Here is a 23678-nt window from a genome sequence, read left to right as displayed (position 1 = left end):
ATGCACGGGGCCTGGATTCATCCCTGGTCAGGGAAATAAGATCCCACATACCGCAACTAAGCCTGCGTGCCACAACTACTGAGCCCATGCGCTCTAGAGCCTGCGTGCCACAACTAGAGAGGCCCACGCGATGCAATGAAGACGCAGTGCAGCCAAAAAAAAAAAAAAAAATTTTTTTTTAGAACACTTTCATCACCCTGAAAAGAAAGTCCTGTATTCTCCAGCTGTCATCCTCCAGTCTCTCCCACCACTACCCCCCAGCCTTAGGCAACCACATCTCTGTAGATTTGCCTGTTCTGGACATTTCATATAAATGGAACCATGTAATATTTGGTCTTTAGTGACTGGCTTCTTTTACTTAGCATAAAATTTTCAAGGTTTATCCATATTGTAACATGTATTTTCTTTTTTTCTTTTTTTTTTTTTTTTAATTTTATTTATTTATGGCAGTGTTGGGTCTTCGTTTCTGTGCGAGGGCTTTCTCTAGTTGCGGCAAGCGGGGGCCACCCTTCATCGCGGTGCGCGGGCCTCTGACTATCGCGGCCTCTCTTGTTGCGCAGCACAGGCTCCAGACGCGCAGGCTCAGCAATTGTGGCTCACGGGCCTAGTCGCTCCGCGGCATGTGGGATCTTCCCAGACCAGGGCTCGAACCCGTGTCCCCTGCATTGGCAGGCAGATTCTCAACCACTGCGCCACCAGGGAAGCCCGTAACATGTATTTTCTAACTTCTTGAAAGAACATTATATCCCACCTTCCTCATGCCCTCATCTCCATCCACTGCAGTGTAATCCTCCCCTGTGGCCAACTGAAAGGTTTTTTTCCCCTGTGCTGCTAGAGACCTTCTGATTGTTATGTCTATGCCCTTTTTGCTAGTCGTATAATATGGACCCTTTCCTTGAAATGCTCTTTCTCTTGGGGCTAATTCTCGTCATAGCTTTCTGACTATTCTGCTCAAAAATTTCTGGCTCCCTCATGTCCACCTCTTTCATGTTACTAGCGGTCTCTGTGGATAGATCACAAGCTCTCTGTATTCCACACACTTGAGGGCTATCCTTTTTTTTACCTGTAATAAGAACTTAGTCTCAGCACTAGCCTTTTTCACCTGATTTGGAGGAAATGTGTGTAGGGTTAGAAAAAAGCTTCTTAGATTGTGCTCATTCCATCTCACCCTCTCATTAGGCTTCTCTCTCTTCGTGGGCACTCTCACCATGGTCTTCTCATTTCTGTCCGGTTCACCTCCCAGCCATCTCTCATGCTGCTGCCAAGGCTCTCTTTGTTTTTTGTTTTGGTTTTTTTTTAAATTTATTTATATTTATTTATTTTGGGCTGCGTTGGGTCTTTGTTGCTGCGTGTGGGCTTTCCTTAGTTGTGGCGAGTAGGGGCTGCTCTTCGTTGCGGTGCGCGGGCTTCTCATTGCGGTGGCTTCTCTTGTTGCAGAGCACGGGCTCTAGGCACGCGGGCTTCAGTAGTTGTGGCACATGGGCTCAGTAGTTGTGGCTCACGGGCTCTAGAGTGCAGGCTCAGTAGTTGTGGTGCATGGGCTTAGTTGCTCCGTGGCATGTGGGATCTTCCCGGACCAGGGATCGAACCCATGTCCCCTGCATTGGCAGGTGGATTCTTAACCACTTCGCCACCAGGGAAGTCCCGGCTCTCTTTGTTAATCACAGATCTGATGGTGCTGTTCCATTGGTTTTCTCTTGTTTACAGAATAGAATACAGGTTGCTATGCATGACATTCTAGATCCTCCAGCCTAACTATCACTCATCTTTCCAGCTTCATTGTCTCCTCTCTGAATTCTTGTTTTTAAGGTCATTTGCTAAAGCTGTTCCCTCATGTTAGAAAGTATTCCTGAGCCACCACCACTCTTTTCAACTCCTCGACTAATCCTCATTCTTCCAGGTCCAGGTCAGATGTTATCTTCTGTGAAGCCCTCTGGCAGAATTGCTTGCTTTTCTCTCCATTCAAACCAGAGAGCATAAGCTTCTCTTACAGCACTTAATTACATTGCTTTGTTTTCTGTACAGAAAACAATAGGTGTCTTTCATATAAGGCTGCTCTCTAGCACCTAGAACAGAGAATGGCCCATAGAAAACTGTTGGTTTGGGTTAGACTGATCAGGGGTAAGGGAGAGAAGAATTGAGACAAGGCCACTGGACCTGGCAAGGTGGTGATCACCATTGTACTTAAGTATTAAGAGTGTAGGTACTAAAGGGTGTAAGAGTGACTGACTGGGTAATGGATGAGAGTGCCTTCTAGAATTTATCTTTAAATGACCTGATATTTGCTGTAATGTTTTCCAGAAAAATCTATACTGTGAAATTATGGATATGTCTTCTTTGGCAGATCCTTGTAGCATGCAAAAAACCAGGACATTGAATAAGAATCCTGTGTCTACCAAATAGCCGTGGGAGAATTGTTTAGAATATAGTCCTGTCTGGTAGACTTTCTGTGATGGTGGACATGTTCTGTATCTGCCTATCCAATACAATGGTCATATGTGGCTGTTGAGCATTTGAAATGTGGCTAGTGTGATCAAAGAAGTGAATTTTTGAATTTGAATTAATTAAAATATTAAAAAATTAGTCACATGTGATTTGTGGCTACCATGTTGGGCATTGAAACTGTAACAGTACCAGCTTTGGGAGTAAAAACAACCCAGACATCCTGTCTCTTGTGTTCATGCTTCAAGCAATGACTCTGCTTCCCTGAATATATTTTTTCATTATTTTTATATTCCAATTGATAACTATTGTTGAAGTCTTTGGCTTCCTTCCTGCTTATGCATAATTTAGGTGTGAGTGACATCTTAAGCGTGTTGAGGAGAGCTTCACAAGTGCTTCCTTTCAAAGGTGGATTGAAGTCAAATTTTTACTTCTGTATGTAGCAGCCAGTGGTAAATTACACAGTGGCTTTCGTTCGTTCATTCAGCAAACACATGTGGAGAGCCTACTGGTGTCTGGCACTACATGCTTGGCATTGGTGGTATAAAAATGAATAAAACTGTCCCTGCCTTAAGTTAGCTTTCTAAGTTAGCAACCTGTATTCTATTCTGTAAACAAGAGAAAACCAATGGAACAGCACCATCAGATCTGTGATTAACAAAGAGAGCCGGGACTTCCCTGGTGGCGAAGTGGTTAAGAATCCACCTGCCAATGCAGGGGACATGGGTTCGATCCCTGGTCCGGGAAGATCCCACATGCCACGGAGCAACTAAGCCCATGCACCACAACTACTGAGCCTGCACTCTAGAGCCCGTGAGCCACAACTACTGAGCCCATGTGCCACAACTACTGAAGCCCGCGTGCCTAGAGCCCGTGCTCTGCAACAAGAGAAGCCACCGCAATGAGAAGCCCGCGCACCGCAACGAAGAGCAGCCCCTACTCGCCACAACTAAGGAAAGCCCACACGCAGCAACAAAGACCCAACGCAGCCCAAAATAAATAAATATAAATAAATTGTCTTCCACAAAACTTCCTCATGCCAAAAAGGTTGGGGACTGCTGCTTTGGAGTATATGCCCAGAAGTGGAATGCTGGGTTATATGGTAATTCTATTTTTAATTTTTTGAGGAGCCTCTATACTGTTTTCCATAGTGGCTGTACCATTTTACATTCCTGTCAACACTTGCTGTTTTCTGAGTTTTTTTTGTTTGTTTTTTTTAATCTTAGCCATCCGAATAGGTGTGAGGTGGTATTTAATTGTGATTTTGATTTGCATTTCCATCATAATTTATGATGTTGACTATCTTTTTCATGTGCGTATTGGCTGTTTGTATATTTTCCGTTGCCCAGTTTTGAATTGGGTTGTTACTTTTTTTGCTGTTGAGTTTTAGGAGTTCTCTATATATTCTGGATATTAATCCCGTATCAGGTGATTTGCAAATCTTTTCTCCTCAAAAGTGGGTTGTCTTTTCACTTTCTTGATGGTGCCCTTTGAGACACAAAACTTTTTAATTTTGATGAGGTTCAATTTAAGTTTTCTTTCATTGACTTTGCTTGTGGTGGCATATCCAAGAAGTCATTGCTAAACCCAATGACAGGAAGATTTTTCCCCAGTATTTTAAGGTTTTTATAGTTTTCCTCTTGTATCTATTTTGAGTTAACTTTGTTTAGTGTATAAGGTCGGAGTCTGAACTTTTGCATGTGAATATCCAGTTTCCCCAGCACTGTTTATTGGAAAGACTGTCATTTCCTCATAGAATGGTCTTGGCCCCTTGTCAAAAATCAGTTGACCATACATGTGAAGGTTTATTTCTGTTCTCTGTCCTACTCCATTTGTCTATATGTCTGTGTTTATACTAGTACCACATTGCTTTTTGGTTTACTACTAGCTTTGTAGTGAGTTTTGAAATTAGGAAGTCCTCCAACTTAATTTTTCTTTTCCAAGATTGTTTTGGCTATTCTGGGTCCCTTGGATTTCCATGTGAATTTTAGGAGCAGCTTCTTAATTTCTGGCAAAGAAGCTAGCTAGGATTTTGGTAAGGAATGCATTGAATATATAGATCAATTTGAGGAGTATTGCCACCTTTACAATGTTAAATCTTCCGATCCATGAACACAGATGTCTTTCCATTTATTTAGATCATCTTTTTTTGCAACCACCCCTCCCCAACTTACTTTTTCTCCTTACTTGTACCTAGAACCTTAGGCATTTAAAGGTGAAGAAGCCTTGTCTCCCACCACTTTGTAGAAAATAAAAGGGAAATTGCCAGAAATAGCAAACACTTGAATAATGCCGTTATAGACTTTCCTTTATATGAACATGTCTAATTCTCATAACTGCCCTATGGGATCGCCTAGTATTCTCATTTTACAGATAAAGAAATTGAAGCACAGAAAGGCTAACTTGTCCAAGGTCACGCAGCTAACTAGTAAGGGGCAGAACAAGGCCCTGAACTAATAAACAATTTGTTCCAGAGTCCATATCCCTAAACACTCTACTCTCACCCTTCTCTCCACCGCAAACATCAAGAAGCAATCCTGCAGGTTTTAGTGTCCTTTTCTGTTTTGCCTATCCAAGCAAATCTTGGTGACATTGTGAAACATTCAGTTAAGGGTCTTTCCTGGTGGTCCAGTGGTTAAGACTCTGCACTCCCAATGCAGGGGGCCCGGGTTCAAACCCTGGTCAGAGAACTAGATCCCGCATGCCGCAACTAAAAAGATCCTGCATGCCACAATGAAGATCCCTCATGCCGCAAACACACCGGCGCAGCCAGATAGATTTTTTTTTCTTTCTTCTTTTTTTTCCAGATAGATATTTTAGAAAGAAAGAAAGGAAGGGAAGGAAGGATGGATTCAGTTAATATGTAACTTATGGTGATTGATTACTCTGAATTATTTCTCCTTAACGAGTTTTCCATATATTTGATCAAAAGTCCTGTGGTTGTAAAAATTATATTTCACGTTTTCCTTAGCTTTCTATTCTTTTATGATTTTTTTGTACACATTCTTTTCAGAATGTCATTTGCATACCAGGGGAAGAGAGCTGCCAAATTTGTCGAGTATGTTTGAGTTGCTGTGAAGTCATCAATTTGGTTCTAGTGTGTCTTAAGTCTGTTTACTCTCATGGAGGGGGACAGATGATTATCTGTCAAGCAAGGGTAGTAGCTTTCTGAGTTTCAGGAAGCTCTGCTACAGTAAGACTTATAAGTGGTGGCCAGCTCTTTTCACACTTCTTTTTACAAGTCTTAACGATTCCCTCTGGTGACTGCTGCCTATTTGCACTGCTGCCTGTCTTGCTTACCTGGTTGCACAGTGTGGGAGTGGTCTGTCCTTCAGACACTTTTCAACTGTTAAGAGTGGCTGCTTCCTGCACTTGGGTAGGTAAACTACAATGAGGCATTAACATTCAGTTCTCTCCATTTCACACAGCAGTCTGGTGATTTCCTCATGTTTGTGTAACCATGATGTTGACTCACATTTGTCTGAATAGCTTCCTGAAGGCTTTCTGGAGCTGTTTAACACCTAGAGTTTAGTGTACAACATTCTAGAGTCTTACTAGATTAAATTGGATTGGAAATTAAAAATAACTCACTGAACCAAAAGCAAATATTGTAAGGCACTAATAATTGACTTAATTCCCTGTATTTTTAATCCTTTAGTCTTTAGTTTTCAGTTAACGAAATAGTCCTATTAAGGTGACTATCTAGGACACTTCAGTGGTTCTCAAAGTGGTCCCTAGGTTAGTGGTATTAGCATCACATGAGAACTTGATAGAAATGCAGATTCTCAGCCCCCACCACAGAACTACTGAATCAGAACCTCTGGGGGTGGGTCCATTAATCTGGGCTTAAACAAGCCCTCTCTCCAGGTGATTCTGATGCATGTTAAACTTTGAAAACCTCTTAATCAGTGTATGCACTATAGGGGTAAAATGAAGCACCCACCACCTACCAGGTACCCCAGAATAATTTTCAGTGAGTCTTACAATTTCTCTGAAATCTGTTTATCTGCTTCTCAGTGATTGATAGTCTAACCTACTCTGTTACTCTTTTGGCTTCTGTTAAAAGAATCTCAATCTACATCTTAGTATGTTTCATAGGTATCTTATTTCCCCAGTAGGGTTGAATTTCTTAGTTCAAAGTAATCCTTTTTCACAAAAGCAGCTTTCCAAAATGGCCAGTAAACACAGGAAAAGGTGTTCAACACCACTAGTCAACAGAGACATGCAAATTAAAGCCATAATGAGATATCACTACACAGCCACCAACTTGGCTAAAATTTAAAAAGTATCGTTGAATGGGAAGCATTTACTGCTTGTGGGAGTATATAACTACCTTGCAAAACTGTTTAGTAGTATGTACTAAAGCAAAACATTCTCTTAGGTATAAACCCACAAAATTGTTTAGTAAATAAGTATACCAAACACGTGCAAGATTTGTCATAACAGTATTCCTAAAAGGCCCAAATAATCAGTCAAGAACAGAATACGACACAGCTATGAAAGTAAACCAAGTGCTATTTGAAGCAAGCTGGGTGAATCTCTGAAAGATTGTTAAAATAAAGTAGCCCCAAACAAAGTTCAAGATCAGCAAAGAAATTTAAACCCAGGCAAAACCAATCCACAGTGAAAGAAATCAGACTAGTCCAGGAATGACTTAGGAGGAAGGAGACATGGGACCTTCTGGGATGCTGATGGTGTTGTTTCTTGATCTTGGTGGTAGTTACATGGATGTGCTCACTTCGTGAAATACCTTTAAAAAAATTTTTTTTTTTTTTTTTTTGTTTACCCCAAAAGATTAACTCCTGGGGTATTAATCAGTTCTTTTTAACACTTCTTTCCTTGTGCTTTGTATCATGGTTTTCTTTATTGCTTCCCTCTGACATCTTAAGACTTTTGAGATTTAGTCTTTGTTCTCTTTTTTTGTAAAACCTCCCCCACCTTTTTTTTTTTTACATATCCAGTGTAAGTTGAGAGTGATTGAGGAATAATCAAGGAAGGTTCATCTCTCATGAAGTAATCATCTACTAGGTGTTTATTTGGGTTTTACAGGCTCTTATAAAATGCAAATGTAGCTGAAACAGTTGAGCCTATCATTTACACTTTTTATATTATTACTGTACTCTATTGGTTTTCCTCACACCTACCTGAGAGCATGACTCAAGGGATTGAAATTTGTATTAGAAGAATTGATTTGGGGAAGAAGGTGCACTTTTAGAAAAGCCAGAATAGGTGCTAGCTTGTTGTTTGCTTTCATTCCATCTAAGAAAATGCCTTTTCCCTTTTGCAAATGGGTTCTCACTTCATTATTAGAAAATAACATTTTTAGAATTAAGAATAAGGCAGTGGGGCTTCCCTGGTGGCGCAGTGGTTGAGAATCTGCCTGCCAATGCAGGAGACACGGGTTCGAGCCCTGGTCTGGGAGGATCCCACGTGCCGCGGAGCAGCTGAGCCCGTGAGCCACGACTACTGAGCCTGCGCGTCTGGAGCCTGTGCTCGGCAACGGGAGGGGCCACGACAGTGAGAGGCCCGCGCACTGTGATGAGGAGTGGCCCCCGCTCGCCGCAACTGGAGAGAGCCCTCGCGCAGAGACAAAGACCCAACACAGCCAAAAATAAATATAAATAAATAAATAAATTTATTAAAAAAAAAAAAAAGAATAAGGCAGTGTTTTATATTCAGGATTCAGCATTACTCCATTTGTGTCATCATAAGGAAATGTCCTTACATAGATGATTTGGTAAGGCAAAAGAACTCTGGAATAGCCTAAATTGTCTGGGTAAACCTAGGTTAAATAAAGTTTTAGCAGAACAGTATAAGAATTGGGGGCTGCACTCAAAAGCTTACAGATCAGCCCATAGTGGCTGGAAATAATCATTTTGGAACACAGCCTCCACCATTAATAATACTGGGACAGACAGGGTTGGGAGAACATAACTTTGAGACTAGATAGGAACGTGAGCCACAAACTAAAGCTCTCCATATCTCAGAACTGCTTTGCCTGTGTTGAGATCAGAGTTCTTTGACTTACTGCGAAGGCTTGAGCAGAATGCATCTGCCAGAGATAGTACTGGGCATCACTTCAGATCTGCTGCTACCATATCTGGGCTCTCATTGGGAGCTTGAAAAATTCTAGCTTGTGGCTTGAGTAAGCTGATTATCTTGCTGGTACTTTGATGACTGCCTAAGGAATTTTTTAGAAAAAAAGTTGGAATGCTAGATCCTGGGCTAGATGTCCTTTGCAGTAAGACCTTATGCTACTTTATTTTGGGAGAACTCATATAGATTGTGTCCTGAAATGAATTTCAAGAAAGCCTTTTTTCTGCTTAAAGGCTACTAATAATATTAAATGATTGTTGCCAAATTAGTCTCCCAGTACCCTTCAATAGCTCTTGGCTTGTGTAGATGGAGATGGTTTAAGTTGCATGTTTTCTCTTTATAAGTAGATTCTTCCAGAGACCTTAACCTGGGCCAAGTATAGGTCTCACCTCTTTAGAGCAATGTAAATCACTCTGTAAGACACATGGAGGTGAAGCTCCTTAGTTAGACTTGGGTCCCTAATGTTTTGAGGTTAAAGATACAGTAACAGAATTTTGTTAGGTGAGTAATTTCATTTGAAAGAAATTTGGCTTAGTTATCAAAGCAAGCAGAGTTCGGGTTAAATAAAGTTTCAAATTTTATATCTGAATCAAGTCAACTTTTAATTTTGTGAATCTGTCATTTAAGACCCAAAGAGCTCTGCTTTTATTACTTTATAATCCCCAGGTTCCCACAGCCCCCTCCTGGAGTTCAGTTAATTTGCTAGAGTGACTCACAGAACTCAGGAAAATATTTAACTTACTAGATTACCGGTTTCTTATAAAAGAAACAACCAGATGCATAGGGCAAGGTATGTGGGAAGGGGCACAGAGCTTCCCTACCCTCTTCGGGTGTGTCACTCTCACAACACAAACCTGGAAGCTGTCTGAACCCTTTTGGGTTTGGGAGGGGCTTCATTATGCAGGTATGATTGATTAAATCACCAGCCAATGGTGATTAATTCAACCTCCAGCCCCTCTTTCCTGTTTGGGGGTGGGGGGTAGACTGAAAGTTCCAACCCTCTAATCACATGGTTGGTTCCCCTGGCAACCAGTCCCCATCCTTGGGGATTTTCCAAAAGTCACCTCATTAACTTAAACTCAGGTATGGTTGAAAAGAGCTTGTTATGAATAACAAGACACTCTTCACCCTGATTACACTGGAGCTATTTGAGGCCAAAAGACCAAATATTATAACAAATAACTCTCCATTGCTCATATCGCTTAGGAAATTACTAAGGTTTTAGGAGCTGTGTGCCAGGAGCTGGGATGAAGACCAAATAAGAAATATATATATATATTTCTTGTTATAAATATATATCATAATATCACAGTTATACACAAAAATGGTTAAAATGGCAAATTTTGTTATATAGTATCACAACTTCTAAAAATAATGCAGTATGCCAAAAACCATTGAATTGTATACCTCTTTTCCCAGCTTTATTGAGATATAATTGACATATAGTATTGTGCAAGTATGTACAAAGTGTTAGATACACTTATATCGCAAAGTGATTACCACCAAAGCATTAGCTAACACCTGCATCACGTCACATAATTACCATTTCTTTTTTTTGTGGTGAGAACATTTAAGATTTACTTCCTTAGCAACTTTCAAGTATATGATACAGTATCATTAACTATAATCATTATGTACTGAGATCCCCAGAATTGTATACTTTAAATGGATAAATTGTATCGTATGTGAATTATATTTCTTTTTTTTTTTTTTAATATTTATTTATTTGGCTGCATCAGGTCTTTAGTTGTGGCATGTGGGATCTTCCGTTGTGGTGTGTGGGCTCTAGAGCACGCAGGCTTAGTTGCCCTGCAGCATGTGGGATCTTAGTTCCCCAACCAGGGCTCAAACCCACATCCCCTACATTGGAAGGCAGATTCTTTTTTTAATTAATTTATTTATTAAAAAATTTTTTGGCTGCGTTGGGTCTTCGTTGCTGTGCGTGGGCTTTCTCTAGTTGCTGCAAGCGGGGGCTACTCTTCGTTTCCATACATGGGCTTCTCATTGTGGTAGCTTCTCTTGTTGCAGAGCACAGGCTCTAGGCACGTGGGCTTCAGTAGCTGTGGCTCGCGGGCTCAGTAGTTGTGGCTCGCGGGCTCTAGAGCGCAGGCTCAGTAGTTGTGGCACACGGGCTTAGTTGCTCCACAGCATGTGGGATCTTCAGGACCAGGGCTCGAACCTGTGTCCCCTGCATTGGCAGGTGGATTTTAACCACTGGGCCACCAGGGAAGTCCTGTGAATTATACTTCAATTGAAATATTTTTTAAGAAAGATTCTATATGTGTGTATACATCCGCTGTATAATATACATATAACACACTGTAGAATAACGTCTTTTCATATGTGTCATGTTCCCCCATCCCCTTGCCCCCTGACCAGTTGGACATCACATGCCTTTCATTGTGTGTCAGTGGGCACAGGGCTTCCATGACATGTTTGCTTAGTAGACCTGGCCTATTTTATCTGTTTACTGGCAGAAATTTAGGCTAATGGAGTTTGGTTGATTTGTAGGGCTCTTTGGCAATGAGTAAATCCTTTGTTGTCTTCCCAATTGCACAAGTTACATTTCAGCATCCCCTCTAAATAATGGAAGTTTTAGAACTGTGTACCTTACATGCTAGAACAGTTTTTCAGTTTGAAAATGTATTTTAATAACATACTGGCCTTATACTCAGTAAAATATAGTAACTCTAAGCTTCTTTTCTCATTAGTAAAATGAATGATAATTAAACCTGCCTTTGGAGAAGTTCAGGATCAAATCATTTCCTATCAAATGTGTAACAGGTACATTGTGATATACCAGTGTAAGTTGTCATGGTGGCTGATCAAGGTCCACGCAGTTTAAGATCTGTTATAGTATAGCATATTTTGAAAGTTATGACACCATTTGTATCATTAAAGAGAGAACCAGAAGAATGATTAGCATAGTGTGTTTTTTGAAGGAGTTGTATGTCAGGTAATAGGGTTAGGCAGAAATGGAGTTGAGAGCCACAAGTAGCCTGTGATTAGCAGTAGGCATCACTATCAGATGTGGCAGTGAAGTGTATCAGTGGTTGTCCTCCAAAAACCCAAGCCTCTGATGGGGCCGGTGAGGTATATGCCTCGGAAAGTGCTTCATCATCAATGCCAGCAGAAGAATCACCCTTGAAAGGGGCATTGCTCCAAGTACTTATGACTATGTCATCCAGGATTTGCACATCACAAAAAAGATGTTCTTGCCTTCTGTCCTCAGTGCTGTTCAGGGAGGATGTTTATGTCCAGGCAGCCCTTATTTCCTCTTATGGAAGGAAGGTGGTGTTTTCCAGAAGGGTGACCTCTTGCCATTCACTCCCAGCACTGCTGCTTAGCAGCAGGGCCAGTCCTGTACTGAGCTCCAACCTTTGATAAGTTTCGAGTCTTTGAACAAATAAAACAAAAGTTCCTGCTTTCTAATAGAAACCTTTAAATAACAATTAGTAATTCTTTATTGTATTTTATGCTTTAACCACTAGATCATTGAATGCCAGCCACAGACAGCCACCCATGTGGCCTTGCTGAGTTCACCCTATTGCTATAGCTTAAAGCATTCTGGACACAGAGTTAGAAGGTCTTTCTGACGTTTTTGGTGTGGTCATCAGTAACTTTGTGAATGAGACTATACCAGGAAGACTGTGGGGCTTTCATGTTGCCTATAGAATAGTAACTGACATCAGAGCAAAGCAACAGGGGAGTTCCCTGGCAGTCCAGTGGTTAGGACTCAGCGCTCTCACTGCCAGGGCCCCAGGTTCGATCCCTGGTCGGGGAACTAAGATCCCGCAAGCTGTGCGGCGCGACCAAAAAACCCCAAAAGCAAAGCAACAGGGGCAAGGTAGGTTCCATCCACATCTAAGGGCACCTTAATTTGTCATCGTTGTGATTGATTTTGAGAGGTTGTAGCAGCCGCTGATAATGCCATTGTTCCCATCCTGGGAATTTTCTTGGCCTTGAAAATCAGGGGGCAGGGCTGGGCCCAGTATACTTGGCACACTGTCCGCCTGTGAAGAGTAGTCACTAAGAGCATGTATCTTTGCTGTGGTGCTACCTGGCTTTCTAACAGCATTTTACAGGGATGTTTTCAGATAGGAAGGATCCAATTGCAATACAGTGATGGTAGGAAGTATGTACTTAAAATTGGGGGCTTTTGAAAGGCAGATAGCAAACATTATATATGGTATATCAGACCAGAGGGGAAGCTGCAATGTTGAGACTCTAAAAACATCTGTGGTAAGTCAGGCAGAAGTAGCTTCAGTTGATATACTTTGGTAGTCTGTTTTTCAAAGGAATGTCATTGAAATTCTCTACTGAGTACAGCACATGTCCAGGTCCAGTTAGTATTACACACTAAGTCTTTTTCAGTATTTTAGTGCTTGACCTGTGGTAGTTTGAGTGGAATTTCAGTTTTCTGAGACTGTAGGTTTTTCATCAGTATTTTGGGGAAACATACCCCTTCTTTAGACTTTTATTCCTCTGTACATGGATCCCATTCAGTGTATCCTTGCCACATTAATGCAGCTGGGAGTACAGTTCCAAGGGATAGGCCAAGCCAGAAGCATAGTCCCTGTCCTGGAGGAACTTAAACCCCAGGAATGGATATGAGTCAAGCACAGAGAAATAAACTGCCACATCTCTCACATAGAGTAGAATGCCTGGTAAAAGTGGTTGAACTGATACGTATAAGAACCAAGAGCAGTCCAAAGCCCCACTTTTAGGCAGCATCTCATTTTTGGGAGTGGAAGCCGTAGGACCAGAAATAGGCTTTGAAACAGAAGGTGGTAGTTGAGATGGACAGGTGAGTTGTTCTTTTCTGGGGAAAGGAAAACATTTTTCAAAGGAGGCATTGCTTTGAGCTGAGGTCGAGGAATTTTACAAGGCCAGTTAACAGAACCAGGTGTATAAGGAATGGAGAGAAGTTGTGAAGATAAAATAGGTTGCTGTTAGAATTTCAGAGGGTCGTAGAGGTTAAGGCTGATGTGTCTTGACCTGATTTTGGCATTGACCTTCTAAAGGCCTTTGAGCAAAGACTGATGGGCTGAAGCCCAGGCATAGGAATGGACGATTTGGCTGCAACAGGCAGGATAGAAGGGAAGTGAGGAAACCAGTTGGATTTTTGCTTTTTTCCAGGTAGGGAGTACTGAGGACTTGAACTGAAAACAATGTAGGAATGCAAGGGGAAGTGTTAGTGGTGGAAGTGAGACCCGTGAAGGGGTAGAATTCTCCAGAACTTGACAGTAGTCATACTGTGAAGAACAAAGGAAGTAAAAGAGTCTTTTAACCTCAGGGTTTCTACAGTGAGTTGAGTGTGTTAGGAGTGTAATTTTGTTTTTGTCACCAAGATTGGGGGAACTGGGAAGAGACTTGACAGAAGTTGGGATGATGTCTTGGAGACGTTGAATTTGATATGCAAGCAGAGCACAGAGTTCAGGTGTGTCAGGAGTTTGAGAACAGGGACTGGGTCAGAGATAGAGATTTGAGAATCATGTGCATAAAAGTAATATTTGAAGAACTGAAACTCCCAGAGATAGGTAGAGTACTAGGAGAGTGAGGGAAAAAAACAATCTTGAAGGGAGTCGTTAGGTGTGGAGGCTGTAGCTAGGGAGATGGAAGACTTAAGAGATCAGCACGTCAGCATATTTTGTCAAGGAGGTCCAAGGATAGGAAGGTAAGGTGGTAAAAAAATATCAAGGAGAATGAGGACTGGATTTTGTGAAGGTAGGTCATTAGTGACTTTTGAGGAAGTTTCAGTAGAAATTTGGGCAGAATGCAGATTGGAAGAATTTAAGCAAGTGAGTGGGTATGAAGCAAGCAGGAATTTGTACCTTTTCTTTGAAACAGACCAGAGAGAGGAAGGTTAGTAGAGGAAAGCACGGATGTGGAGATTTCTTGTTTTAGAATAGGGCACCCTGCACTTTATTGTAGACTGAAAGAAGGAGCCAGTAGACAGGAGAGATGAAAGGGATGTGGGATACCACAGGTGGCAATAGTGTATGAATTGAAAGGTGCTAGAGGACCTAAGGTTAGGCCTGGGCAGGAGAGAGACCCTAGTAGTAGTAACTGCTCTTCACTGAGTGCCTCTCATAATGCCAGACCCTGTAAGAGATGGCAGAGATTCCACATACCTCCTGTAAAGGGGTGCTGCACTGGAGGGCTATGGTGTGGGCTCCTGAGAGTCACTGAGCTATCTGCCCTTGTGACTGTTGAGTACCAAGTGTGGGATTACATGGGACACTGCATGTAGCCTCTCAGTTGCTTTTCTTGGGCACACATTTCTATTTACATATGGATGGGAAATATATTGCAGTCTTGATTGTCTTGTTTTTTTTTTGTTAACAGTAACTGCTTAATGTAATTTGCTGATATTTGGTTCACAGCCAGAACACGTTGTTTTTTGAGATTTGAGGAAAGGCTGGTTTTGTGATGCAGAGAACATAAACTCGGAGTGGGTACTTTCTGTGCCCTTTTAGCACCATGAGAGAGCTCCTTTCGACTTGAGTGAGGGTAGCACAGTAACTTATGCTGAAGGTTTTGGACTGAGGATAATAATAAAGAACTTTTAAAAGAAATATACAGTCACTTGCATACTATTACAGGTAACTTAAATAGATATAACTGACTGTTACTGGAAAAATAAACCTCTACTCAAAGCTCTTAAGAATTATATCTGAAACAATTCAGAGTCTAGAAATAGAAAATGATACATCTGGCAGATAGACTGCAGAGAGCTCAGTGTGATTTCCTTTCTCAAGCTGGCAAGCCATGTACTTTAAAAGATACTGGATTATAACAAAGTGGAAAGGAAAGATACTAGAGTGAAAGAAAAAATTCCTGGGTCATTTCAGGAAAAGTTAACGAGTTTCATTTTCTGATGTTTGTACTTTTCACATCTCGTCAACAACTCTGGTTGTATTGCCAGACTCCTAGCATCCCAGAAATTACCTTGTAATTGTAGGCTTTCATTTTCATTTTGTCCCATAATCACTTGTGATTTCTGTCTTTGTCATCAGTAGAAGCTGAATGGTTTTGTACTTTTCCTGGGCAAAATGTTCCCCAGGGAAAATTTTCAAGAGCCTTTTTGGTTGCTCCCTGGCATTTTCATTGTGTGTGTCCTTAACCACATTAGATTTAGAGGAATTATTTCTTGAGAATTGAGTGCTTTCTAGGAAGGATGCTATTCAAAGATAGCAGCCTTTTTTTGAACCAGGGAAGTTCCTGATGCATTTTGTTTGCATCCTGGAAGGTCCTGGTTCCTTGACTTTGGGCATAAACCAGTACCAAGTTAGGCCTGAGGAGATGGGTAAAGTATATAAAGTCTTGGCATGAATTTGAGAGCATGAGAAAAAGTAGAAAATGGTTTGTGAATCCTTTCAAGATGTTAGCAGTCAGACTGAACATAGAGGAAGGACTTTTAAAGAGGTAAATTCATTAGTGTCTATGCCCTGGATTATTTCATAGGAGACTGAAAATGAGGTAATCTATCTCTCCTTTCTCATTAAAAAAATTTTTTTTGTTTTGTTTTTGGATTTACTTAATACCTACTACATGTCCACTAAGGTACTGAACCACATAGGGCTGCAAAGAAATTTAAGATACGTCATTTGCTCTGAGGTGACTTGCAGTCTGGTTGGAAGACAAAACACAAGTGAACCAAGTATAGGGCCTTGAAGTGGGTCCCATATTTATTAGGAATCCAAAGCAAAAATTGAGGGAGGGATACAGAAGCTGAATGGATGGCCAGAGTGCTGAACTATAACTTAAAGGGCTGGTCTCTATACAGTACTGTCTGATTGCGTGGTCCTGTTGTTTAAAGAATTGTATTGAGCACATTTTCCCTTTATGTATATGCTAATTATTGTGCTTTCATTATTAGTATTATCCATAATCCTCAATTTGCTTTTTTGCAGAAAATAAAAAGTCTTTAAAAATTACTAGATAATATTGTGGGTTGGTTAAAATTTCATAATATCTGTGTATATTCTTAGCCAGGCACATACTGACTGCAGTATACTGCAGATGTTCTGAGAACTCACAAATGATGGCAACGTCAGCCCTTCCCATTATGGAACCTTATGCTTATGAGTTTATGTGTATTTAATTTGTGTGTGTGTGTGTGTGTGTATTTAATTTTAAAGCTAAATTTCTTATGTTTTCTAGACTAAAAAATTTAGTTTCTAATGCTTCCTTCATGTACCCCAATGGATTGTCTCACCCACTCCAGTTTGAGAAACATTCCCTTCAGACAACATGATTTTGTCAGTGAGTATGTATTGTTGAGGATTAGTTTGACTATAGGTAATGGGGACCTGAAAAATACTACCTTAAACAAGACAGTTATTTTTCCTTCACATAAAAGAAGTGTGGAAGTAGGCAGTTGGGCTGAGATGGTGGCTCTCAAGATATCTGGGACCTAGGCTCCTTCTACCCTTTATTCCTCCAACTCCAGGGTGTGGCACTCATCTTCATATTCTAGGATGACTTTTTCTAAACAGCCCTGACTCCAGATTTAAGCAGCAGGAAGGAGGAAGGGGGTGAGAAGGGCATGAGACTTCAACTTTAAGGAAGACTTCCTGGAAGTCCCACAAAATACTGATTACATTTCAGGGTCTAGAACTTTGTACATGGCCATACCTAATATAAGGGAAGCTAAGAAATGTAGTCTTTTAGCTGGGCAACAAAGTACACAACTAAAAATTGGAGTGCTGTTCTGAGAGGTAATGGTGGGAATTGGGGTTGACCACTAGTCTGTGCCAAATGGAGGGAGTCTTCATGCTTTGCTTTTCTTTTCTTTTCTTTTTTATTAACAGCTTTATTAAATATCCACATACCTTACAATTCACCCATTTAAAGTGTACAGTTCAGTTGTATATAGAATATTCATGGAGTTGTGCAATCATCTGAGAATGATTTTGGAAAAATTTCATCACCCTATAAAGAAACTCCTCTATTCCCTTGGTAGTCATTCCCTATTCCTCCCTCCTCCAACTCCCTTCCCCTGGCAATCACCAGTGTACTTTCTATCTCTGCATTTGCCCATTCTGGACATTTCATATAAATGGAATTACACAATACGTGGTTCTTTGTAGCTAGCTTCTTTCACAAATTGTAATGTTTTCAAGGTTCATCCATGTTGTAGCATGTATTAGTATTCCCCCCACACACACTTTATTGCTGAATAATATTCCATTGTGTAGATAAACCACATTTTATCCATTCATCAGTTGTTAGACATTTGGTTTGTTTCTACTTTTTGATGATGATGAATAATGCTGCTGTGAACATTCATGTAAAGTTTTTGTGTGGACACATGTTTCCATTTCTCTTGGAGTAGAATTGCTGGGTCATAGATCTAGTCGGATCCTTTGCTCATTTTTTAAAATTAATTAATTTATTTATTTCTGCATTGGGTCTTTGTTGCTGCGTGCAGGCTTTCTCTAGTTGCATCAAGCTGCTCTTCATTGTGGTGCGTGGGCTTCTCATTGCAGTGGCTTCTCTTGTTCCGAAGAGAACGCGGGCTTCAGTAGTTGTGACATACGGGCTTAGTTGCTCTGAGGCACGTGGGATCTTCCTGGACCAGGGCTTGAACCCGTGTCCCTTGTATTGGCAGGCAGATTCGTAACCAGTGTGCCACCAGGAAAGTCCCCTTTGCCCATTTTTAAATTGGATTGTTTGTCTAGTTATTATTGAGTTGTAGGAGTTCTTTATATATTCTGGGTCCAAATCAACCTTGACTGCAACGAGAGACCCTGAGAGCCAGACTACCAACCTAATAAGCTGCTTTTTTTGTTGTTCAGTTGTAAGAGTTTTTTATGTATTCTAGATACAAGTCCCTTATCAGATATGTTATTTGCAAACATTGCTCCTATTCTGTGGGTTGTCTTCTCATTTTATTGATGCTATCTCTTTAACCACAAAAGTTTAAAAAATTTTTATGAAGTCCAATTTATCTTTTTTCTTTGGTTCCTGGTGATGGATATATTTGTGAATATACTATCCACAGGATATTGTGATAAATATATTATTCACAATAACCAAAAGGTGGAAGCAACCCAAGTGTCAGCAGATGAATGAATAAATAAGATGTGGTATATACATATTGATACAATGGAATATTGTTCCATCTTAAAGTAAATTCTTACACATGCTACAAAGTGAAGAAACCTCGAAGACATTATGCTTAGTGAAATAAGCCAGTCACAAGAGGACAAATACTGTATGATTCCACTTACAAGAGGTAGCTAGAGTAGTAAAATTCATAGAGGCAGAAAGTAGAATGGTGGTTGCCAGAGGGGAGGTAGGGGAAATGGGGAGTTATTGTTTAATGAATATAGACCTTAGGTTTTGGAAGGTGAAAAAAGTTCTGGAAATGGATGGTGGTGATGGTTGCACAACAGTGTTGAATGTAAGTAATGCCACCAAAGTTATTAAGATTTGTTTAAGTGGTAGATTTTATGTATATTTTACTGTGTTTTTTTTCTTTCTTTTTTTTTGTCTGCGTTGGGTCTTGCTGCACGCGGGCTTTCTCTAGTTGAGGTGAGCGGGGCTACTCTTCGTTGTGGTGCCTGGGCTTCTCATTGCGGTGGCTTCCCTTTGCTGCAGAGCACAGGTGGGCTCTAGGCGCGCGGGCTTCAGTAGTTGTGGCACGCCGGCTCAGTAGTTGTGGCTCGCGGGCTCTAGAGTGCAGGCTCAGTAGTTGTGGCACATGGGCTTACTTGCTCTGCAGCATGTGGGATCTTCCCGGACCAGGGCTTGAACCCATGTACCCTGCATTGGCAGGCAGGTTCTTAACCACTGCACCACCAGGGAAGCCCTACTGTGTTTTTTGTTGTTGTTGCTGGTTAATTAAAAAATGTCTCTTGTGGTTTTAGCTCTTAGAGTTGGGTCTGTAATCCATCTTGAGTTAATTCTGTATATGATGTGAGGTAGAGTTCTAATTTTCTTCTTTTGTATATATCTATTCAGTTGTCTCAGCACCATTTGTTGAAAAGGCTGTTTTTCCTCTGTTGGATTGTCTTGGCATCCTCGTTGAAAATTGTTTGACCCTAAGGTGAGGGATTATTTCTGGATTCTCACTTCTACTCTATTGATCTATACATGTCTTTTTTTTTTTTTTTTTTTTAACCACAGCACTAAGTTTTATTAGGGATTTCATTAAGGTAAAATCTCTAGGATTAAAGGAGTCAGCTAGGGGGCACAAAGCCCATGAAGCCTCCTCAGATCTCATAGTGAAACACCGACTTAGGTTCTTTGTTGGGATTGCCACCTCGTTCCAGATACAGATTGTTGTAAGGATACTGCTTTGGCCCCACAGGCTGGTAGGTGGGGTAAGTCTCCCTTACCCAAAACATGAACAGCATGAAGGCCACGAAGCTGAAGAGGTGCTTACACATAAGATTCCAAGAAACAGGAGTGGGGGACATGTCTACACGGTTCCTGATATACATGTCTAGGTCCCAGTGCATCGGTTCACCCCAGTTCAACCGCAGGTCTGGGTCGTCCCAGTCATACCATGGATCCCTCTCCTGCTGTGAGTGGTCAGGGAGCTTCAGGTAGTAACCATACCTGTCCGTGCACCCATTGGCACCACGTTTCGGGCTGCCCTTTGCAGCCATCGGACTCCCAGGACCCCCGCCCTGGCTGCTGCCATCTTCACCTTCCTGTTTCACCCCGCACATGCACAAAGACCTATATGTCTGTCTTTATGACAGTGCAACACTGTCTTGATCCCTGTACCTTTATAGTAAGTTTTGAAATCAGGAAGTGTAAGTCCTGCAACTTTGCTCTTCATTTTTATGATTGTTTTGGCCATTCTGGGTCCATTGAATTTCCATGTGCATTTTCTGATCAGTTCAATTTCTGCAAAGAAGCCAGCTGGGATTTTGATAGGGATTGTGTTGAATCTGTAGATTAATTTGGAGGATATTGCCATTTAACAATATTGTCTTTTAGTCCATAAACATGAATGTCTTTCCATTTATTTAGATCTTTAATTTCTCTCAACATTGTTTTTTTAAGTTTTCAAGAGTATGTTTTGTACTTCTTTTGTTAAATTTATTCTTATCTTGTTCTTTTCGATGCTATTGCAAGTGAAATTGTTTTCTTAATTTCATTTTCAGTTTGTTCATTGCTAGGGAATAGAAATACAATTGATTTTTGTATGTTGATCTTGTACCCTGCAACCTTGCTGAATTTATTAGTTCTAATAGTTTTTTAGTGGATTCCTTAGGATTTCCCATATATAAGATTATGTCATCTGCAAATTAAGATAATTTTACTTCTTCTTTTCCAATCTGGATGTCTTTTATGTTGTCTTTTGACTAATTTCTAGAACCTCCTTAGAAGTGGCAAGAGTGGGTTTTCTTGTCTTGTTCCTGATCTTGGGGGAAAGCTTTCAATATGTTCACCATTAAGTATAATGTTGGTTATGGGTTTTTGGTATGACTTTTTGGTGCCAAATGGAAAGGTGTACTAGCATTTTATATTTTGGTGTGCTACTAGAAGCATGTGCTCCATGGTCAGAAAAGTGTGTGCTATAGACTGAAGCTATTACAGCTTCTTGTGCATTCTAGACAACACTTTTATGTTTCAGCAATGGCTGCCATCCGGAAGAAACTGGTGATTGTTGGAGATGGAGCCTGTGGCAAGACTTGCTTGCTCATTGTCTTTAGCAAGGACCAGTTCCCAGAGGTGTATGTACCTACGGTGTTTGAGAACTATGTGGCAGATATTGAAGTGGACGGAAAGCAGGTGAGTATACTTTTCATAACAACTGGTACTGTTTTGCATGTTAGGCTATTCATAGAGCCTGGAGAGAATTAGGCCTTTTTGTCTCTTCAGTACGCAATATAACAATAACAAAAATGTTAGAATGAGAAATCCATTCTCATCCTGCCTTTTAGCTCAGTTTTGTTCATTTTTAACTTACCATCTAGACTTTGTCCACATTCATATGTATTTCACATGGGGAAGCCTTAGAACATGTGTTCTTTCCAGCTTTATTTATATTTGAAATTTAGTTTGTTGCCAAATGGATCATACTAAAATGAACCTCTTTGTATGGATGGACTTTTTTTTCTGTCATAGTATTTCATTAAGTGCTGAAGTTTGAGATTACTAGGTCAACGGGTCCTTATTGATTATGCTTCTAAAGGGTTGTACTGATCTATACCACCAGCAGTGTGACATTTAAACAACATCGGCACATTTAATTTTTTTAATGTTTTTTTTACTTTAACATAAACAGGCTGCTACATTTGCTTCAATTACCTGTCACTGGTGGTGAGGACAGTGTTTCCTCCTGTCTGCCCTGAAAGCCCACCAGCAAGACTGGAGCAAAGCTCTTCTGGAATTAGATTTTTTTTTCCTCTTCTGCTCCCTTTTGTTGTCAAAATAATATTTTATCCAGATTCCTATACATCTTTTGAAGAGGAATGAAATTCTCATTGCAGATGGGTTAGCTGAAAAGAAAACTAGAACAAGGGGCTCTTTTCCAACACACTCAGTCCTCTTAAGGCATTCAGTCACATGTCTCATGCTGCTAGCACCTAATTTATTGGCTTCCACAATTCTGTCTCCTTTCTTCCTTCTCATATTCTTGCTTTACCTGCTGTCCCTTTCTGTCCCAGTATTACCTAGCCTCATTTTGTGGGACTGTGCATGGAAAGCACATTAGGCCAGCTGCTTAGAATTCTAGGGTCCCTCATAGGGTATCTTGATACTTCTATTGCCATGAGTAAGCTGCCTAATCTTTGAGCCACTTTCATTTGTAAAGTGGTTTAAGCTATTTTACGGCTGACATCGGGGGTCTATGAAGTCACTGAAGGCATTTGGAAGCACCAAAGCACTTGACAAGTTGGGCTGAACAAGAGCGTACTCAGAACCGTCTTTTATAGTTTATCCAGTTACCGTGTGGGCCACAACGATTGCTCTCATGCCATTAGGAACCCCAAGGCACCCTTCTTGTCAAGAATGGATGAAAAAAACATATGAATTCCAGCGTAACAGAACTTTGTCTGGGTCCTTCCCTGCAGGTGGCCCATCAGTACAGTGTTGCCAATTCAACTTTCAGTCAGTTCTCTGCATGATGATACAGGGTTTCTGTGGGCCTGATAGGAAGATTGGTTTTGTGTAGAGACAGGGCCCAATTGTGACAAGCTGGGTGAAAATGTGTTGAGATCTTTGGGCCTGCTGTCACATAACAGCCCTCTCATCTAATTTAGATTGCCATGCATCATACACAGAAAGACCCAGTGGCTTGAGGAAAACAGGATTAGGTTGGTATTTTCATAGCACATTTCTCAAAAGCCTACTTGAATGTATATTGCTGGTTTTATCTTCTCATTCAGAGAATGACAGCTGTTGGTTGCTATGTGTCTGTGACCATCAGTTGGGAGAGTCTTTTCCACCTGTGGCAGTATATATGTTTTGGGGGTAGTAATGACTCTTCTGTTGTCTTTGAAACATCATCTGTGCCTTGGTGTCTTGGAATGACCAGGATCTTACCTTTAAGAAATTTAGGGACTTTGGGACTTCCTTGGTGGTCCAGTGGTTAAGACTCCACGCTCCCAGTGCAGGGGGCCCAGGTTGGATCCCTAGTCAGGGAACTAGATCCCGCATGCCACAACTAAAAGATCCTACGTGCCGCAACTAAAAGATCCTACGTGCCGCAACTAAAAGATCCTACGTGCCCCAACGAAGATCTTGCACGTGGCAACAAAGAATCCGCGTGCCACGACTAAGACCCAGCACAGCCAAATAAACAAACGAATAAATAACTTTTTAAGAAATAAAAAGAAATTTAGGGATTTATAAACCTTGAGACCTGGTGCAGCCAAATAAATAAATAAATAAATATATTTTAAAGAGGAAATTTAGGGGCTTCCCTGGTGGCGCAGTGGTTGAGAATCTGCCTGCCAGTGCAGGAGACACGGGTTCGAGCCCTGGTCTGGGAAGATCCCACATGCCGCGGAGCAACTGGGCCCGTGAGCCACAATTACTGAGCCTGCGCGTCTGGAGCCTGTGCTCCGCAACAAGAGAGGCCGCGATAGTGAGAGGCCTGCACACCGTGATGAAGAGTGGCCCCCACTTGCCACAACTAGAGAAAGCCCTCGCACAGAAACGAAGACCCAACA

General features: G+C 41.1%; 1 protein-coding gene and 1 pseudogene across 2 annotated transcripts in view; one reads left to right on the top strand and one right to left on the bottom strand.

The window, feature by feature from the left end:
- RHOA (ras homolog family member A) overlaps window positions 1–23678 on the top strand; it is a 52276-nt gene that overhangs the window by 20056 nt on the left and 8542 nt on the right. The window contains exons 3-4 of one of the 2 annotated variants that reach the window (XM_059939637.1): window positions 19510–19594; window positions 21137–21294. In XM_059939637.1, coding sequence (XP_059795620.1) covers window positions 21139–21294 — 156 coding nt within the window. In that variant the 5' untranslated portion in view covers window positions 19510–19594; window positions 21137–21138. The remainder of the gene's footprint in view (window positions 1–19509; window positions 19595–21136; window positions 21295–23678) is intronic. The other variant, XM_059939636.1, reaches the window with a different exon arrangement.
- LOC132374132 (NADH dehydrogenase [ubiquinone] 1 beta subcomplex subunit 8, mitochondrial-like) lies at window positions 19761–20194 on the bottom strand (annotated as a pseudogene).

The sequence above is a fragment of the Balaenoptera ricei genome, chromosome 11 (assembly GCF_028023285.1).
Source record: "Balaenoptera ricei isolate mBalRic1 chromosome 11, mBalRic1.hap2, whole genome shotgun sequence".
Taxonomy (NCBI): Eukaryota; Metazoa; Chordata; class Mammalia; order Artiodactyla; family Balaenopteridae; genus Balaenoptera; species Balaenoptera ricei.
The sequence above is the reverse complement of the archived record's forward strand: the minus strand, read 5'-3'. Positions and strand labels throughout refer to the sequence as shown.